Here is a 26,750-nt window from a genome sequence, read left to right as displayed (position 1 = left end):
GTCTCTCTCTTATTGTCTGAGCCATTACAACTGCTTGCAACCCTTCCATGAGAAATACTCTGCATGTGGTCACACATACAAAGCACATTAGATGAATGGCAATTGCATCTTTTCCAGGACAGTTTACAGTTTATTGGACTTGTTCACAATTATATTCTCTATGTTTTTCAAATTCTTAGTCCTAACTACCTTGAGCATGCTTTAATGATGCCAATGTAGCTTTATAAAAGAGGAAAGCAAGGAAATGTAATGAGTACATTGAAGAAAGTAAGATGCAGCAAATTAGCTGACTTGCATTCATATATAGCCTATCACCACCTCAGGATGTCCCTACGGGCTTTAGAGTCAACATTTAGATGCAGCTACTGTTGCCATGCAGAAACTGGAGCAGTCAGTTTGTGTACTGTGAGCTACCAATAGAACAATAAATGAATGAGCGAACTTTCTGATTTTACTGACCTTAGTTGAGAGACTAGATTTTGGACAGGAGACTGGGTGAAATCCCCTGCTCTTCCTCAGAGCAGTGTTATGGGATCTTGTCATTCTTTCTAGGTACATAAGGAGGTTCATCAGAGAAAGAAAGCCACTACTTTCACAGTTCAGTCCCTTCCTCACTGTTCAGACCAGAGAATATGGATGGAGAAAATAAATAAAGAAGCACTAAGACAGAAAATGTCATCCAGCCCTTAATTCCACAGAGACTATTCTAACCATGGACATTACCACACTCCTACAAACCCTAGTGGAGTATGTTGTGGCCTGATAATATCTGGTAAATTATCTCTTGGGTCTCTAAGGTTAAGTGTCATCGTAATAATCAAACAAAAAGATGGACAGACACCAGCTGATTGGACTTGGTTGTTATGGTGTAATCGAGGAAGATGAATTTTGCTCAGTCTCTTTAGATTGGTAATTCCAACTACATTTCTATACTTTGTAAAAAAATCATTGGATTGTGATGTTCCATTGCTCCAATGAGCAAATTCTATATATCAAAACCCTGCTCCACAGTTAACATGCATTTTCCTGTGACTGAAAATTGGCCTCATTTTAGAATAAACATGAAGATGGATGTAATTTTATTTTTTATGGTCTGCTGTGCTTCAAAGTTCATGGTAGGACATTTTAAACTTCGATTATTCCAATGAACAACAGCTGTGATAACCCCATGGAAACCAGGAGCTGTTTATATACAAATAATCACAGATGCGTTCTCCAAGGCACGCATGACTCCTAAAAGGAAGCTTGATGGAAGCAGCTTTAAAGCAGCTCTGTCTTTATGATTTACCAAACTTTTGAGGAAGGCAAAAAAAAGAGAAGGAGGGAGAACAGCTGTGTCTCATTTTTGCCTCAAATACATATTGGTCACAATATAATTTCACAAGACTTTGCCTCGTTGTAGAATTGTCTTGTGAGTAGTTTCATTAGAATGCAACGTCTGTGAGGTTAAGGCCTTTTTCAGGTCTTTTCTCATCCATAAAATTACAAACAAGCAGACTCCTTTGTGATTCATCTGTTATTCTTCAATACAATCAGTATATCTATCTGGATTCTAACAAACTTGATTGTGACCTGTTATCTACTGGAATTTTGTTATGATTCCATAATATTTGTCATTTGGAAAGTAGATAATGCTAAGTGCTTCAACCACTTCTCCCAGGCTAAAATAATCAATTAAATCTATTTACATTTAAAACTACTCAAAAGCAAATATAACACAGAAGAGTACCACAAGCGTGCATAGGAAAAGGACAGAAGACAAATCAGTAAGGGATTGAATTTCCCTAATAGACGTAAACAACTCAGTAAACTAGAGTCATAGAGATGTACAGCATGGAAACGGACTCTTCAGTCCAACTCATCCATTCTGACCAGCTTTCCTAAATTAATCTGTACCATTTGCCAGCATTTGGCCCATATCCCTCAAAACTCTTCCTATTCATATTCCCATCCAGATGCCTTATAAATGTTGTAATTGTTCCAGCCTCCACCTGGCAGCTCATTCCATATAGGCACACTCTCTGTGTGAAAACGTTTCCTCTCAGGTCACTTTTAAATTTTTCCCTTCTCTCCATATTCCTATGCCCTCTAGTTTTGTACTCCCCCACCCCAGGGAAATGACCTTGGCTGTTCACCTTATCCATGCCCCTCATGGTTTTATAAACCTCTATAAGGTCACCCTGACTGTCCAGGGAAAATAACCCTAGCCTATTCAGCCTCTCCCTTTAGCTGAAACCCTCCAACCCTGGCAACATCTTTACAAATCTTTTCTGAACCATTTCAAGTTTCACAAGATCTTTCCTATAGCAGGGAGACCAGAATTGTATGTAGCATTCCAAAAGTGGCCTAACCAATGTCCTGCACAGCCGCACCACAATGTCCCAACTCTTATACTCAATGCACTGACCAATAAAGGCAAGCATACCAAACACCTTCTTCACTACCCTGTCTACCTCAACTCTACTTTCAAGTAATTATGAGCCTGCACTCCAAGGTCTCTTTATTCAGCAACACTCCCCTAATTTGTGTTCTGCCTTCAACATATGTTGTTTCGTCAAAGTTACCTTTGGCTAGATTCTGAACAAATCTCTAGTGTATTGAATTTTAGGTTTCAGCATCAAAATAAATATACAATTAAGCAAATTGCAATTTTACTTGTTCTTGAGCAAAAACTGTTGCCTCCAAATATTAATAGATGTGCAATTTTCCTGTTCCTGTCTTTGTCTCTCCATTCTTCTCTCCAGCCTTCCCTTTCTCTCGTTCTCCCTTGTGATTAACAAATATGCATCCTTACACAGGAGAGCCTAACAGGAAATTTCCATTCACACTGTAACTCCCCGAACCTTGAGATAGTTACATTTCAGTGAATACATCTGGAAATGGGCAAAATAAGTTATTGTTTTGTAAAAGCTTTAGTTGTTTTAAGATATTTCTTTTTGCTGTCTAACAATGTTGAATGATAGTTGAGAACGTTATATTTCTTTGCAGCCCTGTGTGTCGAATTTTCAGAGAATGTTACTGAGCTGAACTCTTTCCCAGTTTTCACTCATGGCCACTAATAAACTACACTCAGACAAAGCAATGTTTGGAAAAACTTCAATTGTTTGAAGAGGGCTGGTTATAATAAACTCATCGTCCCTCGGTGATGTGATGTTACATGAGGAGAGGCCACATGCAGATTTATAATCAGTTTGCTGTGCTGTCAGAATGGAAATGAGATGGAGAATTAAAATGCCAGGTAATAGGGAGTGCAAGAATACTGAAGACGTTAACTCCAATGTTAGCTCCCTGTTACCTGCCACTATAAATCTCCATCTCACTCCATCTGCTTGACTTTCAGTGCTCTTCCAATGAATTTCCATAGAAGCATGGAGAGCAACAACTCCTCCTCCTACTTTACAGCCACCAGCCTTAAACATTGACCTTTGCAACTTCAAACCACAACCAGTACACCCAATCTTTATTTACATATAGTTGTTGTTAGCTTAGAGTAGACACAACTAGAGGTTCTGAAGATAGGTAAGGTTGCAAGTTGGTGCTGGGGATTGGAATTCCCATTGTCAGGCAACCAGCAGTATGCTCTGCAGCTGCTTTCCTTGCACTGCTGCATGTTATTGGCTGTAGACGGTTAAATTATGAGGACAGATTGCATAAACCAGTGTTTTATCCCCACGACAATAAGGATTGAGTGTACTTTATACATTTCCAAGATGTTGGAACTGGCTCTGCTCTAACCATTCAGAGATCCTCTAGGTCTCAGGTTCATATATTGTATTTCTCTTATCAAAATCTCCAGAATTTTTTACTGCAAAGGGCTGTTGAGGCGAGGCCATTAAAAAATTCGAGGCTGAGAGAAACAGATTTTTAATCGGTAGGGGAATCAAGGGGTATAGGAAAAAGGCAGGAAAGTGGAGTTGAGGATTATCAGAGCAGCCATGATTTCATGAATAGCAGTGGGCTTGATGGACTGAATGGCCTATTTCTGTCCCTACGTCTTCTGCTCTTATGCTTCCTTTCCTTTTACACTCATGTTACTTGTTGTTTATTGCGCTCTGTTTTCCCATTCCCTTTCCACCCTATGTCATCACTTCTTCTTCTGCCTACCCCACATCTTTGAGTCTATGCTTCTGTTGCAGAAGAAAAGCAAAACACTACAGATGCTGGAAATCTAAAACAAAACACTGAGCAAAATGAGGCAGCAACTCTGGAGACAGAAACAGGATTATTGTGTTGAATTGATGGCAGCAAAGAACTGGAAGAACTTACTGTCCAAGGCCATGGGATGGGGTGCAGGGAGGCAAGGGGCATGGCATTAGATTAGATGAGATTCCCTACAGTGTGGCCCAATAAATCCACAACGACCCTCCGAAGAGTAACTCACCCAGTCCCATTTCCCTCTGACTAATGTACCTAACACTATGGAGAACTTAGCACAGCCAACTCACCTGCCCTGCACATCTTTGGACTGTGGGAAGAAACCAGAACACCCGGATGGAACCCATGCAGACATGGGGAGAATGTGCAAACTCCGCAGAATGTTGTCCGAGGCTAGAATTGAACCTGGGACCCTGGTGCTGTGAGGCAGCAGTGCTAACCACTGAGCCACCATAGGATGGAGTAGAGGGAGGAATAACTCCTTATAAGCTCTAAGCTGCACCATCTTTCAGTTCTGGTGAAGGAACATTCTGATGTCAGACTGACCTTCCCCTTCTCCTCACAGTGGATACTGACCTGCTGAGCATGTCACCACTTTCTACTAACTTTCAGATATCCAACAACTGCAGTTTTCAAGGCAAGTACATGAGGGAAAGAGAATAAAAGAATGGACTCTCTGGATTAATTCAAGTGGTTATGGAGCGAGGGGAGAAGATTAGGCTTCTGTAGAGCATGATGGAAACTTTTGTTTTTAAAAATATGTTTAAATATGATTTATTTTAAGTTTGCGATTCAGGTTTTTGAGTTAGTAACTAACAAGTTTTCTATGTGCCTGAAATTAAGAATTAACTTGTAAGTATTTCTGTAGCCATGTTGAAAAGACAACAAAGCATTTGCACTAATTTGCTCCACAAATTGTGTTTAATCGAATACCATGTCTTTTTGAAGAATGCTTACCCTGAAGAAGTTTTGCTCTTCCCTCCAACAGGAATTCTGATTATCTCTCTCCCATCACTCCAACTCCCCCTTCCCCACTATTGCATAAATGCTGCCTCCTCCACACTTCACATCAGCTCTGATGAAGAGTCCTCCAAGCTCAAAATGCGAGCTTGCTTTCCCTCAATGGATGTTGTCTGACCCACTGTGATCGCCAGCATTTTCTGTTTTCAATCTCTCCCTCAATGTCAGCAAAATGAAGGAGGTGATCATTGGCTTCAGAAAGCAGATTGGAGGACACGCTCCTGTCTGTATTAATTGGGCTGAGTGGAGGTGATCAGAGAGCTTCAAGTTCCTAGGAGTAAATATCACCAACAATCTGTGCTGGTCCAACCACATTCACACTACATTCAAGAAACCCCATCAATGCCTCTGCTTATTCAAAAGACTAAGGAAATTTGGCAAGTCCACAACGACTCTTACCAATTTTTATAGATGCACCATAGAAAGCATCCTGTCCGGATACGTCACAGCTTGGTATGTCAACTGCTCTGCCCAAGACCGCAAGAAATTACAGAGAGTTGGGAATGCAGTCCAGTCCATCATGCAAACCAGACTTCTATCCATTGACTCTGTCTCTACTTCCCACTGCCTTAGGAAAGTAGCCAATGTAATCAAAGACCCCTCCCACCCCAGTTATATTCTCTTCCATCAGGCAGACGATGCAAATGTTTGCAAACACATATTGACCGAATCAATAATAGCTTCTTCCCTGCTGTTACCAAACTTTCAAATGGACCTCTTACATATTAGAGTTGATCTTTCTATGCACCTTCTCTGTAACTGTAAATATATGTTAAACATTCTGTTCTATTTACTCTGACATACTTAATCAAGGTATGATTTGCCTGTATAGCATGCAAAACAATACCCTTTTTTCCTATCTCAGGAGATGTGACAATAATAAGTCAAATCAAATCAAACTAAATGGTGATTTTTTTAAAAAGGTTTTTTGAGACCTGGCTTTAGGATGCATGGCTGAAAATGTGTTGCTGGTTAAAGCACAGCAGGTTAGGCAGCATCCAAGGCACAGGAAATTCGACGTTTCGGGCCAGAGCCCTTCATCAGGGCTCTGGCCCGAAACGTCGAATTTCCTGTGCCTTGGATGCTGCCTAACCCGCTGTGCTTTCACCAGCAACACATTTTCAGCTCTGATCTCCAGCATCTGCAGACCTCACTTTTTACTTTAGGATGCATGGGTTTGTGTGCGCCACTAATGGACTCTGGTTTATTTTTGATTGTTTTGTGACCCAGCTGGGTAAATAAAGGGGCCTTAAGGCTTGTTAGAGTCTTCCAGAACTTGTTTTTGTTTTCCTATTCCCATAGTTTAGAGATAAAGACTTTATTTTAGTTTTAGCTTGTGTTTGGGGTAGCCCATTGAAATCCGTGGATTAGGATGGCTGTTTAGACCAATGCTTCTGAGAAGGAAAGGATCGTGAACTATGTGATCCTAGAATGAAGAATCAGTGTTAGTTGGAATAAAACCCTGAAGAGGTTTCTTAGAGTTTTGTCCATTTAAATAGATGTATTAGGTACAGGAACTCTGATGTGAGTACTGTATCAGTGGTGCTGTGGTATTGTACCAGGATGTGTTTGAGTATTATAAAAAAACTCTTTTGTTCCTTTTCAATTCATAAAAGAGTATTTTGGGATCAATGGGATTATACTTTACGTTGGTTTTAAACTCTTTGAATTTGTATAATGATTAGATAGTTTGGTTTGTTTTATTTTATCTTCATTTATTATGTTAATAAGTGTCTGTCTTACTGACAAAGCAAAATCTGCAGCATTTCATGCTTCTGTATCAGTTTTAAAAACAAAACCAAATCAAAATTTGATCTATCAAGCCAGATTCCCGTCCAAGGCTGAATGAACAATGGCATGGTCCAAGTTGGCCTTTTGCAATGTTGTAAAATTCTATGCAACTCAACATAATTTCCCTTTTTGATGAGACTGTAAAAACAAGCAAAACATCTGAGTCATTGCCCAGGGCGGATTCTGGGCTTACCAATGTTAGGCCTAGATTGGACCTCCCTTGTGTATAATCAGTTGCGTTTAAGTATCATGTATTACGATTGGACTTGATTTACTGAGAATGTAGACATTACATGCATCTATTTTTTCTAGCATTTTATTCTCTGCTTATGCTTTAATATATCAGAGAAGGCTGTGGGGCAGATGTGGAGCGTTCTTGAATGTTCCTTTCAGTGAAAGTATCTGATTCTGCATCATAACCTGCTCTAATAGATCAATTTCCTCAGTTACATGAGTCATTACACTTCAAGGGCACTTCACTGGCTGCCTTGGGACACACAGGTTGTAAAAGGCACTACAGAAATGTAAGTCCTTTCCATTCAATTGCTTTCATTATTAACAGCTACCACGACGAGGACTGCAACCACAATGAAACAAGTTGATAACTTTTTTTCCGAAAAAGAACAAAACATCTTTTTAGTAGCATCTTGAACTGCAGTTATTGTTGTAATGTAGGAAGCGTGGCAACCTGTACGTCCACAGCAAGATCTGCATCTCCCAATATGATAATAGCCAGAAGATCTCTTTGTATAATATTGGTCAAATGATAAATATTGAGCAGGGTATCAGGCATAACTGATCTCTTACTCTTATTTGAAATAGGTCCTTGGGATTTTTTTTTGTTCACCTGAAAGGGCAGATGGGGGTTTCGTTCAAATGCAACAGACAGGCATCTCTGGCAGTACAGTATTCCTTCTTTATTGTGCTCGGTGTGTCAGCCTTGATTTTCTGTGATTACATTATGGAGTGGGATTGAAACCTGCAGCCTCCTAACTTGAGACTCAAAGAGCTAACATGGGCCATAATAAAGTAAAGAGGGAAGAGCATTTGAAATGTTGAAAGAGCTAAAGCCTCCAATTTGTTTTTGAAAGAAGGTCTGTCCAATTTCATTCAAAAAATAATGTGTTCAGAAACTAAGTTACCTATTGAGTGTTTGCCCATTTTGGCATGTTCTCTTCTAAGCTGAGGGTGGGGGAAGGGTTGGTTTATGGTGCATTCTGGGAAAGATAACATTGTTGGAACCATCCTGCGCTGCCTGTCTACACTATCAAACATTCCTGAGGTTTCTTCTGGAATCCTAAGCAAAGCAGACATTTTTTTTTCTTCTTTTACAAAAAGGTACGAGCCAACTTTCAGTGGAAAGTTTTACAGCATCTGTAATGTACTAGCTGGCTACGATGAGGTAATCCTAAAACAGAGCGGACTGAAATGGAGAAAGGGAATGGTAGCTCCCTGGTGGTAAATTAGCCACCGTATTACAAACCAGACTTTTCCATAACCCAGGCTCCAGAAATAGTTCAAATAAATCTTTGATATATGACATTTGCTTTGCATCTGCTCAAACTCATCTATATATCAAGAAGCAAGGTCATTATGACTGAGCTACATTTTGTAAAGGAGTATACTGGTCATGGAATAAGCCTTCTTTTTAATATCTTATAACCAGTTAAAGAGTATAAAGATATGAATTATGTCACAACATTGTTTGCGCATCACATCATCTGCATGTCACAACTCCATTACAACAAAAGACAACACTCCTGAGGACAACCAGATAAAAATTGGTCAAATAATCTTTTTCTCCACCTGATGTTTTTAATGTTTTCCTTTTCTTTTCTGTTTGAAATTTTATTCACCATGTTCCATTCACTCTGAGTTTTGCATGCTGAGAATGGGAACAACAATAGTTTGCATTGTAATAGCACTATTAGCCAAGCACTGACCCACATAAGGAGCTATTAAGAGAGTGAACCAAAAGCTTCACTAAACAGTTCATTTTAAGGAGCATCTTAGAACAGGTGAGAGAAACAGAGAGGTTTGGCCAGGGCATTTCAGAGTGACCTAAGCAACTGAAGGCATGGCAATCAATAATGAGACAAAGAAAATTTGGCTTGGTGAGCCCTCTTGTGAAATGTGCCAATATGCTTAATCACATTAAAAGTACTTTATAAGTGCAACTTGATGATGAGTATGACTCACCCCAACTCAAGTCTTTAGGGCAAAACCTGACAATCAAGTCATAATGATTCACTGTCAAGTTCAATGAACAGCACATGTAAATGTATTTACTTCATCCCATATTCTCTCAAAACTAATTTAGCGATTCCACAAAAAGCATTGTCATCCACACATATGCCAGCAGGGAACCCCCAAGTGTGGAGCAAATCCAAATGTGAAGGCTCATCAGACATATTCCTGGAACAGTCCTGATGGGATTGTCCGAGGAGGAGAGGTTGAAGAAATTGGGCAATTATTCTCTGCAGTTTAGAAGTAGGAGAGATGATCTCATAGAAACTTTCAAAATTCTTTAAGAGGTTGACAGAAATGATTTTTGTCCTGGCTGTGAGGCATGGAACCAGGGGACACAGCTTCAGAATAAAAGGCAAGCCACTTAGGGCTGAACAGAGGAGGATCTCCTTCACTGAGAGCATGGGAAATCTACAGAATTTTGTACGTCAGAACATTGTGGAAGGCATTTAAGACAGAGACTGATAGATTTCCAGTTAGCCAATAACATCAAGGATGTCGTGTTGAGGTAGATGTGCCATGAGTATCACTGCTAGGACCACAATTATTCACAATATATACATTAATGACTCTATATACATATTCATGAGGCAAACAAATGTACCATAGCAGGTTTGTGGATGACACAAAATAGGTGGAAGGACAAGTGATGATGACAACACAAAGAATTTACAAAGGGATATACACAGGTTAAGCAAGTGAGCAAAAATTTGGCAAATTTGATTTGATTTATTATTGTCATATATGCTGAGATATGGTACAATGAAAAATATTTGTTTGAGAGCTAACCAGCCACTTCATAATAACATCAGAGTTATAGAATAGAAACAGACTGTAGTGTTACAGCTACAGAGAAGGTGCAGAGAAAGATCAACTCTAATATGTGAGAGATCCATTCATAAGTCTGATAACAATGGGGAAGATGGAATACTTTGGCCAGAAAAATAGAGGAGCTCAATATTATTTTACTGCAGAAAGACTGTTACAGGCTACAGAAAAGGAGGATTTTGGAGTCCTCATCCATGAATACCAAAAGGCTAGCATTCCGGTTCGGCAAGTAAGAGGGAAGGCAAACAAAATAGAGTTGTAGATTCATACAGTACAGAAACAGACCCTTTGGTCCAACTCATCCATGTCAATCAGACATTCTGACCTAATCCCATTTGCCAGCACTTGGCCTACATCCCTCTAAACCCTTCCTATTCATATACCCACCCTGATGCCTTTTAAATGTTGTAATTGTACTTCTTTTGGCAGCTCATTCCATACGCGCACCACCCTCTGCGTGAAAAAGTTATGCCGCAGGTCCTTCTTAAAGCTTTCCCTCTTTCCTTAAACGTATGCCGTATAGCTTTGGACTCACTCACCCAAGAAAAAAACACCTTAGCTTTTCACCCTATCCATGCCCCTCATGACTTTATAAACTGCTACAAGGTCCCTGCTCAGGCTCCAATGCTCCAGAGGAAAAAAACCCCAATCTAGTCAGCCTGTCCCAATAACTCAAACCCAGCAATCTCAGCAATTTCTGCATCCTCTCAAGTTTAACAACATCCTTCCTATAGAAGGGTGACTAGAATTATATGCGGTATTCTAAAACTAGCCTCACCAAAGCCTCACCACAATATGATCTCCCAACTCTTATAATTATTGTTCTGACCAATGAAGGCAAGCATGCCAAATGCCTTCTTCACCACTCTATCTACCTGTGACTTCAGTTTCAAGGAGCTAAGCACTTTCACCCCTAGGTCTCTTTGTTCGGCAACACTCCCCAGAGCCCTACCATTAACTGTATAAGCCCTGTCCTGGTTGCCTTGCCAAAATGCAACTCCTCACATTTATCTAAATTAAACTCAATCTGCAACTCCTCAGTCCATTGGCCTATTTGTTCAAGGTCCCATTGTACTCTGAGATAATCTTCTTCATTGTCCACTACACTACCTATTTGGTGTCATCTGAAAAATTACTAATCATGTCTCCTATATTCACATCCAAATCATTTATATAAATGTTGAAAATCAGTGGACCCTGCACCAATCCTTGTGCCACATCACTAGTCATAGGTCTCCAGTCCAAAAAGTAACCCTCTATCTTCTATCTTCAAGTCAATTTTGTATCCAATTGGCTAGCTCCCCTTGGATCCCATGTGATCTAACCTTACTAACCAGTCTACCATGTGGAACCTTGCTAAATACTTTGCTTAAGCCCATATCGACAACATCCACAACTCTGCTTTTATCAAACTTCTTTATCACCTCTTCAAAAAACTCAATCAATTTAGTGACGCATGATTTCCCAGACACAAAACCATATTGACTATTCCTAATCAGTCCTTGCCATTCCAAATATGTATAAATCCTGTCCCTCAGAATACCGTCCAACAATTTACCCACCACTGATATAAGACTCATCGGTCTGTGGGTCCCTGGCTTTCCTTTCGGCCTTACTTAAATGATGGCTCACCATTAGCCAACTTCCAGTCTTCCAACACCTCACCAGAGGCTATCAATGATACATATTTCTCAGCAGGAGGCCCAGCAATCTCTTTGCTAGCTTCCCACAAAGTTCTGGCAAACACTTAATCAGGTTCCCAGGATTTATGTATTGTTATGCGTTTTAAGACTTCCAGCATCTCCTCTTTGTAATATGAACTATTTTCAAGACATCACTATTTATTTTCCCAAGTTCCCTAGCTTCCGCATCCTTCTCCACAGTACATATTTTGTTGGCCTTTATTTGAAAGGGAATGGAGTATAAGAACAGGGAACTTTCACCAAAACTATAAAAGGCACCAATACGACCACAGCTGGTTTACTGTGAACAGTTTTGGGCTCCTTATCTAAGGAATGAGGTACTGTGTTGGAAACATTCTCTAGTCAGAAAGCAGGTATGAGGAGAGATTGAGTAGATTGGGCCTGTAAACACTGTAATTTAGGAGAATGCAAGATCACCTTATGGAAGCATGAAAGATTCTTTGGGGATGCATAGGGTAGACATGGAAAAGTTGTTTCCACTTGTGGGAGAATGTAAGACCACAGGGTGTGATCTAACAATCAAACACTGAGAGGAGGGAAAATTTCGTCTCTCAAAGGGTAGTAAATCTGTGGAATTCTTTATCACAGAGGACTATCGAGGCTAGGTCATTTAGTAAATCCAAGGCTGCGATAGATTTCATTAGTAAGGGAGTCTAGGATCGTGGGAAAAGGTAGGAAAGTGGAGTTGTGGATTATCAGATCAGCCATGTCTCACTGAATGGCGGAGCAAACTCAATGGGTTGAATGGCCTACTTCTGCTCTTATGTCTTCTTGACGGAGAAATCCCTGAACTGAGCCAGTTGGTGGGCAAACAAACAGGCTGAAGTTATAATAATGCAACTAAAGGCAACAGATATCCGAGCAAGGCCTGGCCACATACACTGAATCTTCCAGGTTTATGAAGTAAAGAAAATCAGAAACAGTACTTGGTGTTCTGAGTTAGTTTTCATTGGGGTTGGTCAACCCTGTCACTGGGTCAATCTGGAATCAGAATCCTGTCAAATTGAATTTGTTTAGCCTGTACCCCAAGTTGTTGATAATTGGCCTTCATGGAGTTAAAACTGAAATGACTGCCTCACAGATACAGCCATTAAATAAGCATAATGCCAAATGCAAATTCCAAAGACCTGATTCCAGGTTTGGCAATGACTTGTAAGATGACCAAGAGGCAGCACTTCAAATCCTATCCATTTGACAGGTAAAAATATCCAACAAAATGCTACTTGTCAGGAATGAATCCTGATCAACTTCAAAGAAACATGCTACAAGCTACACACCTTTTCACAGTGCAAGGAAGTGCAGCCCTTAGTCAAGTAGGGAAGCATTCTTGCATCTGTATTACAAGAGGCTGGGTTCTAGTCAAAATCGAGGTAAGAACATAATCTGGGCTGCATGTACCAGTGCAGTCCTAATGGTGTGCTTTATTGCTGGAGTACCTGCCTTTTGAAATAGTCATTAAGCTCAGAGACCCGATTACATTACTTTGAAGAAAAGCAAGAAAACTTTGTCCAGTACCGTGGCCAATACTTATTCTTCAACCTATATCACTTAAAACAGATGCTCTTGCCAATTAATTTATTGCTGTTGGTGGACAATTGCTGCGGGCAATTTGATGGTTGTGTTTCCAACATTACAGTAGCAAGCATGTTCTCATAAAGCACTTAACCGATTGGAAAACACTTTGGAGTCGTGAGGTCACAATACAGAACAATATAAATGCAAAGATGTTCCATTGTTTTGTGGGTTTACATGACATATCCCTTTCAATGTGCCCACACATTGGAGTCCACATGCAAAATGATACAGTGCTTTTTACAACCTAAGTTCAGCTTTACTATCATGTATTTAGCCCAATGTGCTCCCTTCACAGTATACAAGTGCTTATGTACATCAGTTGCACTCTATTTTATTGAGTATAGCTTAACAAATAATCCTTCATTTTTCTTTTTATGCTTAATCTGCACTGACATAATCTCTCCAGTGGACCCTGATTTAAATCAGTGACTAATTCAGATTCACACTGAATAAGTCTTTGTAACCAGAGCTTATTAATTAGTTAGTGAAGGCAGGAATGATTGTAGCTGAAGCACAAATGAGGATTGAATTTTCGAATGAAACAGAATTGTGTTTACCAAATTAGGATATTTATTATTCATTATTTATTTTAATCACTGTGGGACATGGGCTTAAATGCTGGCATTTATTGTCCTTGAGGAGGCTGCAAGTTGCCAATTTGAACTATTCCAAACCTAATGGGGTAGTACAACCGAGGGCTTGCTGGGGATATTTTAGAGGACAAAGAGTCAAGCAAATTGCTGAGGGTCTAGAGTCATATGTAAGCCAGACTGAGTCAGGATGGCAGATTTCCTTCCCAAAAAGCAAAACTGAAACAGATGGAATTTTTGCCTCCCTCTGAATTATCTATGCTTAAGTAATTCTGGCCTCTTCAGGATCCTTGATTTTAATTGTTCCACCAATGGCCTGTCACCTGCCTGAACTCTGGAAAATCCTTCCTGAACCTCAAGAGGCACTTTCTTCTTTAAGATGTTTTTTCAAAACCTACCTTTCAGACCAACTTATCATCCATATGCTCTAATATAACTCTACATGGTTTGGCAACTAACTTGGCTTTATAGCAAAGCATTTTGGGATATTATATTACACTAACCATAAATTGTTGATCCTGGTAGTCATACAATTGCCATTTCTGATACTTGTTTTATTCCAAATTTATCTCCTAACAAATTTAAGTCCTCCAACTACTATGGACTGATGTCTCCATATCATTAGATCAGGTGACCTGTCTAGCATGCCACAGTACCAGCTAAGAAAGCAAGCTTTCCAAATGTTTTAACGTGAGTGTAAAACTACACTTTTCTTTTAAATACACTCCTGTTCAGTTAAACTTGTATTACCACATCATTTCATTACAGGGAGGTGGTGTGTTGTTTGTCATTTATATAAATAATTCAGATGAGAATATAAAAGCCATGGTTAGTAAGTTTGAGGATGATACCAAAATTGGTGGCATTGTAGACAGTGAAGGTGGTATTCTAAGGTTACAAAGGGATATTGTTCAAATGGGTAATTTGGTTGTAAAATGGCAGATGGAGTTCAATCTGGATAAACATGAGATATTGCATTTTGGTACAACAAACAATGGTTGGGCTCTTACAATTAATGGTAGGGCCTTGGGTAGTGTTGTAGAACAGAGAGACCTAGGGGTGCAGGTACATATAGACAATTTGCCTCACATATAGACAGAGATTTTAAAAAGGTGTTTAGCACATTTGCTTCATTGCTCAGTCCTTTGAATGTAGAAGTTGGGATGTCATGTTGAGGTTGTGCAGGACATTGGTGAGGCCTCTTCTGGAATACCATATCCAGTTCTGATCACCCAGTTATAGGAAGGATATTATTAAACTGGAGAGAGTTCAGAAGAGATTTTTGAAGATGTTGCCAGGTCTGGAAAGTTTGAGTTGTAAAGATAGGTTGGATAGGCTGGGACTTTTTTCACTGGAGTACAGGAGTTTGAGAGGTGACTTTATAGAAGTTTATAAAATAATGATTTGGAGGTGCTGGTATTAGAACGGGGTGTACAAAGTTAAAAATCACACAACACCAGGTTATATTCCAACAGGTTTATTTGGAAGCACTAGCTTTCAGACACTGCTCCTTCATCAGGTGGTTGTGAGGGGTATAGAAAGAGTTAACAGTAGTTGTCTTTTCCCAAGGATGTGGTATTTGAGACAAGAGATATTTTAAAAACACATTAAGGACAAACTTTTTTTACACAGAGGGTGATTCGCATGTGGAATGAACTTCCTGATGAAGTGGTGGATGTGGTACAATTGCAATGTTTTAAACACATTTAGATGTGAATAGGAAAGGTTTGAAAATATATGGGCCAGGAGCAAGTAAGTGGGATTAGTTTAGTTTGAGATGATGTTTGGTGTGGACTAGTTGGACTGAAGGGTCCGTTTCATGCTGTATGACTCTATGACTGTGAAAGATGTCCAGATGCTTGCTGGAACAGACACGTCCAGTCAACGTGCACTGAATAACGTGCCCTAATGCTGAACATTTTCTTTTTCCCAGAACTGGGGAATCCAGCTCCAGTGAGTCTGTGGGCAAGGAAGTGGAAATTTGCTCACTCACGATGAATAAAACAAAGCTTTCCTGGTGAACAAGCCAGTGAAAATCAGGCAGATGATCCCACGCATGAGTTAAACTTTATCATTTTTTATTTTGCTTTTAAGTGTTTGGGCTATGCCATAAGGTACATTCATTATCGAGTTTGTAGACATTACATCATGTTCCAACATCAGACCCTGTATAATCCTCACTTCATTTTAGTCTGCACAGTCTCAGTTTTTTTGGCTTCCATGTCCGTGCTATTTCCTCTTCATATTCATCGGGATTTTGAGTGCTCCAAATGTTTCCTATTATATTTCTTCTCACATTCTTAAGTGCTTGCGAAAAGCATTTCTTTCCTGTTACTATAGTTTGGAAACCACATTTAATGCAACAAGTTCCATTATTACAGCACCTTTTATCCACACACTTTGCAGGAAAATAATTGGAAAAATATTGATACCTGATCAAAGCATAAAACATTAAGTGACCAAGAATGTTGGTCAAAGAGGTACGTCCTACCCAGCACCTTAAAGGAGGAAAGAGAGATGTAGAGGTTTGGGAAAGTAATTCCTGAGTTTAGGAAATAGCTGGAAACTGGGGGACGGACAAAGGGCCTGAATTGGGATGTTCCCAACTCCAACAAATGTGTTTCAGAAAATGTAATGTGAATTGCTGAAGTACTGCCTTTGCATATAACAGGCTATGTATGTTTATAAAACATAAAATCAGTACTCTGATATCCTAACAGCAGAAGCATATTGTTTTATGTATTTTATGGATCTATAATGCCACTGATTTCTGGAACCTGAGATGCTGTGCACAGTAAAATGCAAGTCGCACAGAGAGATCTATATGTCTGTAGCTTTCTATCCTCCTTTCCGCTGCAATGTTAAATCAAGACCCCATCTGCCCACTAACTGGGCATTAAAGGTATATGTGGTGCTGTCTGAAGCGCAAAGGCGTTCTTCCTGATGCCTTGGACATGAGTATTCCAAAAGCAAGTCGTGTGGTTCTTAACCATTGGCACCTTAGGAGCTTACTGTTTGCGAATTGGCTGTTGATTTCCAACAGGTCAATAGTGTCTGCAATTCAAATGCATTTATTTGGATTTGTCGGTATTTTGAAACAGCCGGAGGTAATAAAATCACGAACCTTTCATTCAAGAAATAAAAACGATGTTTAGCAAAAGAAAAAAATGTCAGATAGCAATCCACCACTAAACAATCTCAGATATCTGCGCCCACCTGCTAGGCAGACAGGAGGCAGGCGGGAGGGAGGGAGTAGCTGATGAATAACTATTTAAATAAAGTTTAGAGTACTGCACATTCCATGTTCCGTTTACGGCAGATTCATCTCATTCTGAAAATGTAAACACTAATGTGGGTTGTAGATTAATTATTTAAAGAAACATAAAACAAAGTACACGATATGTCATTCCAGTCAGAACGTCACGATTCAGTGGCAGTCAGTTTGCTCCCCTGTGGTTGTGCTTAAACTGCTATCAGTTCCTGTATCCTAAACATTTGGTTCCTGTTGAGCAACTTGATGAAAATGTCCTCTTCCATTCCAAAGTCTATCCACAGAGGACTCTTAGTCATCCACAAGGAAATTATTGCAACGGCACAAGTGGTGTCAATGCACAAAGAGCATATGAAGTGATGGAACAACCTCTCAAGATTCTGTGTTAATTGACAATATTCAGACCAAACCTGTCATAAAATTCAAAAGGCATCCTTCCCTGGATGGGCCTTTATTCCAATTTTAATGGTTGGGTGAGGATTACTTCTGGGGACTTGCCGATGTGCTGTATTTTTATTCTGGTCACAATTTGCTATTCTTCATAACTTCATGTCCAGCTTCTTCTGTTTAGCATACAGATCACAACTGGTGCAGCTAAGACCTTATTAAATAGTGGAGCAGGCTCAAAGGGCAAATGCTAACTGGTTGTGAGTAACTGGTTGGTAACTACCAATGAGTAACTGGTTGTGTATGCCTCCTAGTGGATGAGGAGATGAGTATAACATTGCAATTAACTGTGGCTTCAAGGTAACACTTATGCCTCTGAGTCAAAAAGGATGTAGCTCCATTCAGGAAGTTAAGCACCAACTTCATTTTCATTCACTCGTGGAACATGGACTTCACTAGCTGACAAGCATTTTATTACCCCATTGCTAGTTTCCCTTGAGGAGATGATGGGGAGCTGCTTTCTTTAACCATTGCAATCCATGTGTTGTAGATACACCCACAATGCACTTAGAGAAGGGAATTCCAGGATCTTGACCCAGCGAGAATGAAGGAACAGTGATATATTTCCAAGTAAATATGGTGAGCGGCTTGGGGAGGAACTTGCAGGTGGTGGTGCTCCCATGTATCTGCTGCCCTTGTCCTTCTAGGTAAACATGGTTGTGGGTTTAGCTATAGGTTGAAAACTCAGTCTGGTCCTCTCATTTGCATAAGACCTTGTCTGTCATTACACATGAATATGAAAGATCCTATGACACAATTTGGAAGATCAGGAGTGGTTTTCTCTTCACTACCCTGATCAATATTTATCATTCACTCGACCAGTATCAGTGAAATAGTTTATCCAAATATTATTACATCACTGTTTGTGCTTGCTGTACCCAAATTGACTGCTGTGTTTCCTAAATTAGACCAGCCATTACATCTCAAAAACGATTTGTCTGTGGAGTGTTTTTGCCTGTTGAGGTCATTTGAGATGCTAGATAAAAGCTAATTCTTTCTTTAATGGCACTTGTAATTTAATTGGCAAAGTAATTTATTTGGCACTGCAGCTGAATGATCAAAGCTCATTGACAAAACAGAATATCAAAAACACATCGTTGAGCAAACCTATCAATCACAGCTGTAGAGTCCACCTGATCTCATACAGTACCTAGAATTCATACATGGAGGAACTTTATTGCCACTCACTTGACAACGTTGAACTCAACTTCAAATAAACTGGGATTCACATTTCTGATTGGCAAGTTCTTGAACAGTGGGAAAGCAAAGATTCTTATAGTTGTGTGACATATATTGTGATTTATTAACAGCTTTGCCTTCACTCCAACAGATTCAAATGCCAAATGACCATCCTTAATTTAAGGGAAATGGATTTCTATCAGTAATTAATGATAATGTAACCACTGTATTCTGTTATCACTTCTAGATGAGCAATCCTAAACAGTCACAAAGCAACACATTTAATGGAATTCTTTCTCACACTCTGAATGTGAATTGCACAATATTTTAAGATGCTTAATTACCACTTTAAATAATAAGTACTTTTCGAAAAATATAATTACGTCAAAGATATATCAACATTTAGTTCCCACCCCAAAGGCATCAGTGCATGGAGAAAATGTTCAATTCTTTCATGTGCTATTTTCTCATGGACAATATTCTTATATTTTGATGCTAACGCAATAATGTGAGCATATAAAGGAAATTAACACTGAATGGGGAGCAGGGAGAGCTGTCAATGATAAAAACAATATTTTTTTCATTCCTGTCCTGAAGGCTCCCCAGAGCCTGTTCATTATTTACAAGACTCAGGCCTGAAGTGTGAGGGAGTACTTTCCACTTTCCAATAATACTGAGGAAGCTTGACACCATCTGGGACAAAGTAGCCTGCTTGATGCACACCTTATTAATTACCCAAAACATTCGCTCCCTCCACTACCAATGAACTGTAGCTGCAGTGTGTGCTATCACCATGATGCACTGCAGCAACTTGCCAAGATTCCTTTCAGAACACCCATCCCTCCAACTCTGGGCCACCTATAAGAGCAATATAAACACCTGTAATTTCTTCTCCAGGTCACACAACCATCCTGACTTGGAAATATATCAGTGTTCCCATTGTAACAGCAAGGTGGGTGTACTGAAACTACATGGACTGCGGTGGTTCAAAGCAATTGCTTCATCACCACCTTCCAAAAAGCAACTGGAATGGAAAATAAATATCAATCCTTGCCAGCAATACTCACAAATAAATAAAATAAAACCTTTGATATCAGTTCCAGGAGACCATCTGTCAAGTGTCCAAAGTATAAAAGCGAGTCCGTCCTAGCTTGGTAGACAATGTTTCATTTCCTGCTGCTTCTCACCTCAAAACAACAGATTTCCCTCCAAGAGTTCAAGGAAAACACTAAGTGATTAGTACATTTTATTTGTCTTCCTCGGTAACACCTTTGAGGCTGAACAGCTCTTTTGAGCATTTTTCTACTCTTGAACTCAACGTTACTTTAATAAGTCATTGAATATTTTTGAAGGGTTGAACGATGCCTCATTAAACTACTGGATGTCTTTGAGACGTCAATTATTGGCAGAGTGTCCGGTGGAAAATGACTGGTTTTGTTTTCAAATGGCTTTTAAATAAGGTTCCACATATGGGACTTTCAAAGAGGTTTAAAGAACTAGTTGGTCCCAACTGGGTAGTGAAGAAAGCTGGAGATGCATGCACATAGAATAAAATAAATGTTTTGAGAAATATGGAACAGTAACCCACAATGTATTAAGGGAATCTGTTCTGAGTTCAATGCTTATCTCACTTCAAAGTTCTTGGGGTTACACTAAGCATTCTTCAGAAGACTAGTGAGGTGATTAGAAACGTGATTGTATAGATTATATACGGTCTAAGGAAGGAATTAAATTGATGAATGAAATGGCTATTTGTCATTGCCTGTTAGTTTTCTGAAGATTATAGGCAGTTAGCCTGAAAAGCAAAACTTCCAACTAACATAATCATCTTGAAGATTGCTACGAATCTATTGGAAGCAACAATATCCTGTTTTCTAAATCAATGTTACATTTATACAGCAATAGCCATTACAATACACATAATTAATGATGATAAAAGGAAATTATGTCTACTCAGTTATATAATGCCTACTGAGATCCAATACCGTAGCACATTAAAATTCATGCAATTTTCTGTTTATTTGATGATTCGGTGATGTGTATTGTTGGATACCACTGAACAGCAATGTGACTATGACTGCTTAAACATATATGCAGACATTCATTTAATCTAACCACAGCCTGATAGTCAGCAGTATGAATCAGGTGCCTTTGTTTGGGTTATTTCTAAAGCACAGGATCTACAAGTTACAGTTATTCCTGCGTTGTATTCTATTTTAAATTTTAGTTTCCCATTCTTGTTGGAAACCCCTGCTCAAACATTCATCATGGCGTTGCTGCCCTGAAAGCATCTTGCCCCATTTTTCAAGATTCTCAACATTGTGATGAAATAATTTGTTATCAAAAGGAGACACAGAAACGGACAGTTGGATAATATAGTCACTCATAGTCACAGGGTGAACTTCAGCTGTGTAGAAGGGACCCTTATTATTCTGGGATCTTTATGTCTTATCACAATTGGTCCAGGAGTGAAACAACTATGGTGGCTCAGTGGTTAGCACTGCTGCCTCACAGCACCAGGGTCCTAGGTTTGGTTCTAGCCTTGGGCGACTGTCTGTGTGGAATTTGCACATTCCCCCTGTTTCCTCCCACCGTCCAAAGATGTGCAGGTCAGGTTAATTGGCCATGCTAAATTGCCCATAGTGTTAGGTGCATTAGTAGGAGGGGAATGGGTTACTCTTTGGAGGGTCAGTGTGGACTTGTTGGGCCGAAGAGCCTGTTTCCACACTGGTGGTAATCTAAACTATTTGTACATGTGTGCTGTTATTTTTCCCCAGCCTTGGCCCCACTTTAATTCTTTCAGTATAGAATATGTTTCTGTGTTTGCATCATGGTATATTTATATTGCATAGTGGTTAGGTCACTTCATAGACTCATAGCTGAAGGTGACTTCACTCCTGCATCACACACTGTTCCCATCATGGAGCATGGCTGGTAGGAGAATTTCCATCATGGCTGTACACTTCCCTTCCTATCATAGGGTCAAACATGTTTTTCACCATGAGAAAGATTGTGATGGCAACCATTTCACAGAAGGGCTACTGTACAGAAGGAAGTCATACAGCCTGTTGTGTCTGCACTGACTCTCACAAATAAGAATCATGAATTAGTATAATTCTCCTGCCTTTTTGCCATGCCCTTGCACATCAGATGATTATTTAAATAGAAACAATGCCTTCCTGAATGCCTCAATTGAATCTTCACTTCCAGGAGATGCATTCCAGATCTGAACCACTAGTTATGTGAGAAAGTTTTTTTTCTCACATCATAGTTGCTCCTTTAACAAATCACTCTAAATGTGTGCAGTCTCATTCTTGATCCTTTTATGGACAGGAACAGTTTCTCCCTTTCAGATCCCATCATGGCTTTCTTCTCTCCCAGGAGAACAGCCTGAAACATCAATTCTCCTGCTCCTCGGATGCTGCCTGATCTGCTGTGCTTTTCCAGCACCATATGATCTCTATAAATGCAGTCCTCATTTTCTCCAAACCTTTCCAGTCTGTCCTCCGAAGTTTCTGATCCCTGGAACAATCCTTATAAATCTACACCATTGCATGTAATGTTATGATGATCTATACTATAAATGGCAGGAGCACAACAACAATATTGTCCCATACATGTGGTATACGGTCCAAGATGCTTCACAGGAACATAGACAGACATTAACACTGAGCCACAGGATGAGACACATTGAGACAGGTGACCAAGAGGTAGATTTTAGTGCATGACTCGAAGGAGGAGAGAGTGGGAAGGCTTAAGGAAGAGGAATTTCTGATCTTAGTTTCTGGGCAGCTGAAGGTATGCCAGCTAACCGAAGAGTCTCGGACACTGGGGTCGAAAACAAATACAAACATAATCCAAGTATGCAGATGAAACATTATGTGAGGTTTCAATGATCTGTTATTTTCCTGAGGATTATTAAAATTTCGTCAAAGTACTGCTTGGATAGTTGTCACTGGAAATATATCAGTTTCAAAATGTGCAGTTTGGGGTAGGATAAATACTCAGCAATTCGCAAACAAAAGTCAAAAAGCCTAAACAGGATTCTGCCAATCAACCTTGCTGAATAGATTTGAAAGAGGGAAAATAAGCTAAAGTCATTGCCGAGCCATTCCACTTCAATACCAGGCCATTTATCACTACCCGCTCCCTCCCCCGCCAATTATTGCCAGCATCAGACTTGTAACCAATGCTTCCTCTGCTTCGTCCCCAAATATACAACGCTCTCCCTACACCCAGGCCACAACTCAAGTCTGGAGGGAGAAACTCGTTATTGGGAGGACACATTCCATAATTTCACACAACCAACAGTACTCAGAAACCCTGCTGCTTGCATGACATGACTTTGTGTGTGTGTTAAACATTCCACCTGGCTCGATTCAGTTCCCCTAGTGATTTCTCCAGTAAATAATGCAGATTTGTTTTTTTTTAACGCCTCCAGTTTGTCGCTACGGAAAACAATGAAATGAAGTGGACCTCACCAGCATACAGCAGGCCCTAAACACTGAAAAGTTCTCCAAGTCTTATATCAAACAATAACTACAAAACGGGATAATAATTAACAAAACAGAATGGTCGATCCAGGCAACAAACTGTGATTGAAGGGAAGGCACAGAGATCGGAATGATGGCAATTTAGAATTACCATCTTAGGTTTGGACGGATACTTTGTGTAAAATTTAAATCTGTTTATGATATTTCAAGTTCCTTCCAAATTCTAGCTCTAATACAGGAAAACGAAATATGACACTTATTTTCCCAAATTGGTTGTATCTGTATCACACCTTCCTCCCCCCAAAACCTACTTTATAGAGAGAAAAAAAACATTTTTGGAATTAAGTGCCGTCCTCAAATATCTCCCAGTCTGCTCCTCGAAAACAATTTTGAATGTTTTTTTTCAAAAAAAAGAATGCTTTTAAAACTCACACACCAACTGCACAGCCAAACATGGTGAGTCACACACTACAGACCCCTACTGAACGCGGATTTACCGATCCCCATTGCAAACTACGCTCTCACTCAGCGCCCTTGTTAAAATCGTGAACAACTCTGTGTGAACTTTTCTGAACGCCATCGCAGCCGCCGACCAAGGCTTCAGGGGCAAACAAAAAAGCTCCACTACAGCCGTTGTCCAAATATTCCGTTCGTCTCCAAACACGCCCAGCTTTTAAGATACGGCAGAGAGAGCAGAAAACTCCCGGACGGTCGAGACAGGAGTTCACCTCAATCGGTGCATCAGGATTCCAGCCGAATGGAAAACAGTGCCCGGGTATCAGGTTAAACCTCTGGCCACACCAGACGACTTTGAAAATCCGAACACTTTTGACACAGCGTGACATCTCAGAATATCATGTAATGAAACAAACTGAACGGGCAGTTGGATATTGTCAAATTGCCACCCACTTTTAGAAGTTAAGGGTAAAGTTCTTTATTTTCCGGGCAACTTTAAATTGTTAGAAGACACAATCTGTGCAAAAAAAAGGAAAAAGAAAGAATCACATCATCTGATTGATAAGAAAACACAGCGACTTACAGTACAGTGGTGTTGGGAGGCAGGTCCATCATTGTTGGTGCCTGTTGAAACCCAGCCTTGGAGCAGTTAACCGTACAGGAGGAATCCCAACGCAGGCAGCGGCAGGCTGGGGGACAGGGTAGACAGGCAGGCAGGCCAGCCACTGCTCCCAGGCACAAGGCCAGCGAGAGGAGGCAGAGGGGAAGCAGGCTGCACAGTGCAGGCTTCGTGGGGACTGGGGCGCCATGTTGCTTCGCTGAAATAAGAACATTTCTATAAGGCATAGCTCTCCGGCATTACATCGCCGCTCGGATCTCCTCGATACTTTCTCCTGAGCAACTCTCACCCCCCCCCTCCCCCCACCCCCCCTTCCGCACACCCAGACAGAAAGGCACACTCTTCACTCTCTCCCTGCAGGCTCGCTCAGAGTGGACTTCTCGCTAATCCCAGCTATTCCCCCCCATCCTCCCTGCTCTCCCACCTCCCCTCTCCATCCCCTTTCCCGGGGGAATGTGTTTTCACTTCTCCCTCCTCCTCCTTCTATCGCGTGTGAACTTCCTTTTCTCCACATTCCCGTTTTTGTGTGTGTGTGTGTTGTTTAAAAAAGGCGATGCTGCGTCCGGACACTAGGGTGTGCTGAGCATCACAAACCAGGAAATTAATCCGCGTAAATTTCCCCCAAACGCAGGAGAGCGGTGTTACTAAATTGTCTTTATCATCCATGGAAAGAGGAGGGGAATATATGGAACTGTGCATTTTGTATCAAGTGTGATTTTTAAAAGTTGATACCATTTATTTAAATACAAAACGCAATGTAATTTGTTGGATGATTAAGGAAACGTTTTATATATATGTACAGATCACATCGGTGTATTGTTGATAAATACCAGAAAAAGTTTTCAGTTTTGAATTTTTCTCAGGCATTTTTTAGTTATCCACGTAGAAGGTCGACTGGGTAATAATGAAAGGCATTCGGTTTACGTGGATGGATGGGGAGCGAGTCCAGTTCTTTTGAGAAGACTAAGAAGGGGTTGCAGCAGAGATGTTCAGAGTCACAAGGGGACCTGGACAATGTAGATGGGCGGAGACTGGAGGAAGTACCGAGAATCTTAGGTGATTGACAAAAGAAAATAGAGGTGAAACCCCGCGATTCGATTCTGGGGTGTGGCAGAGGCACATTCACCGCGGAGCTTTTAAATGAGAATCCCACGAAGGAAAATGAATTTGAAATATTTCCGACGAAAGAAATGGAGGGGAGGTGGACAGTGGGAGATGGGGTTTGCTGAATTGCTGTTGCAGAGAGCGGGCACCACGTCGAAGGGCCGATTGGTCTCCTGCGCTCGAAGCATCCTCTGATCCTAATCCCAGCTTTGAGAATGATACAAACTGTTAGATTTTTATTTAAATATGATACACCAAACAAATTAGCTGTAGCTCAGTGAGTAAGCACCCTTATTTCTAGGCTGCGGTTCTGGGGAGGATAAAAACTTAAGAGAAAGTGAGGACTGCAGATGCTGGAGATCAGAGCTGAAAATGTGTTGCTGGAAAAGCGCAGCAGGTCAGGCAGCATCCAAGGAGCAGGAGAGTCGACGTTTCGGACATGAGCCCTTCTTCAGGAACCTATGATAAAAACCTAGGTTGACACTGCAGTAAGGTACTGAAGGGGTGCTACACTGTCTTGTAGTTGAAACATTAAACTGAGGCCTGTTCTTCCCTCTCTGTACCACTTGCTCTTTCTTTTCATCTTTCTCTTGCTGTACTCTCACTTTCTCTTTCTTTCTATCTTTGTCATTCTTTCTCTATTTCTTTCAATTTCTTTCTCTCTGGCTTTCTCTTCTCGCCCTGCTGTCTTTACTCTCTTTATCATTCTTTTCGCTTTCTGTATTTCTTGCTTTCAATGCCTTTCTCTCTTTTATTGTCCCTTTTTTCTTGGTTTATTTTCTGCACTGTCTTTCCGTTTCTCGTCCTACCAGTCTCTTTTCTTATAATTTTCTTTCGATCGTTCTTTGTCTCTCTGTCCAACTTTTCTTTTTCCATCTCCCGCTTTCCTTTTCCCTCTCTTTTTCTCTCTTTCATCTTCCCGTCTTACTTGCTTTTGGTGTTTCATCCTTTCTCTCTCTCTCTCTCTTACTCTATTTGGACACCTCTCTTTCTGTATTTTTCTTTCAATCGCTCTCTTTCTTACTTTCCTTTTTGTGCTTTTAATCTTTCATCCTTATCTCTCTCCCTCCTTTACAAATGTCACAGCTGAAGGAAATGGACGCGATGCACACTCAAATCGCAGCTGTAAACAAGCCTCTGTTTGTGCAATACCTTTCAGATAATAAAATGTCCCGTTGCATTTCATAGCAACTTGATCGGATACAAAATTTACCTTGTAAATTTCCATTAAAGTGAAATTAACAAACTGATCAAAGCGGGATCTCAACTAGT

The 26,750-nt window shown here is 40.3% G+C and overlaps 1 protein-coding gene across 1 annotated transcript in view; it reads right to left on the bottom strand.

Moving 5' to 3' along the window:
• Positions 1-24,633, bottom strand: part of pkd1a (polycystic kidney disease 1a) — a 188,922-nt gene extending 164,289 nt beyond the window's left edge. Inside the window, exon 1 of the mRNA XM_060840959.1 lies at positions 24,339-24,633. Coding sequence (XP_060696942.1) covers positions 24,339-24,601 — 263 coding nt within the window. The 5' untranslated portion in view covers positions 24,602-24,633. The remainder of the gene's footprint in view (positions 1-24,338) is intronic.
• Positions 24,634-26,750: the final 2,117 nt, after the last annotated feature.

This window comes from Hemiscyllium ocellatum, chromosome 20, assembly GCF_020745735.1.
Source record: "Hemiscyllium ocellatum isolate sHemOce1 chromosome 20, sHemOce1.pat.X.cur, whole genome shotgun sequence".
Lineage (NCBI taxonomy): Eukaryota > Metazoa > Chordata > Chondrichthyes > Orectolobiformes > Hemiscylliidae > Hemiscyllium > Hemiscyllium ocellatum.
This window is presented reverse-complemented; position numbering and strand designations above follow the sequence as displayed.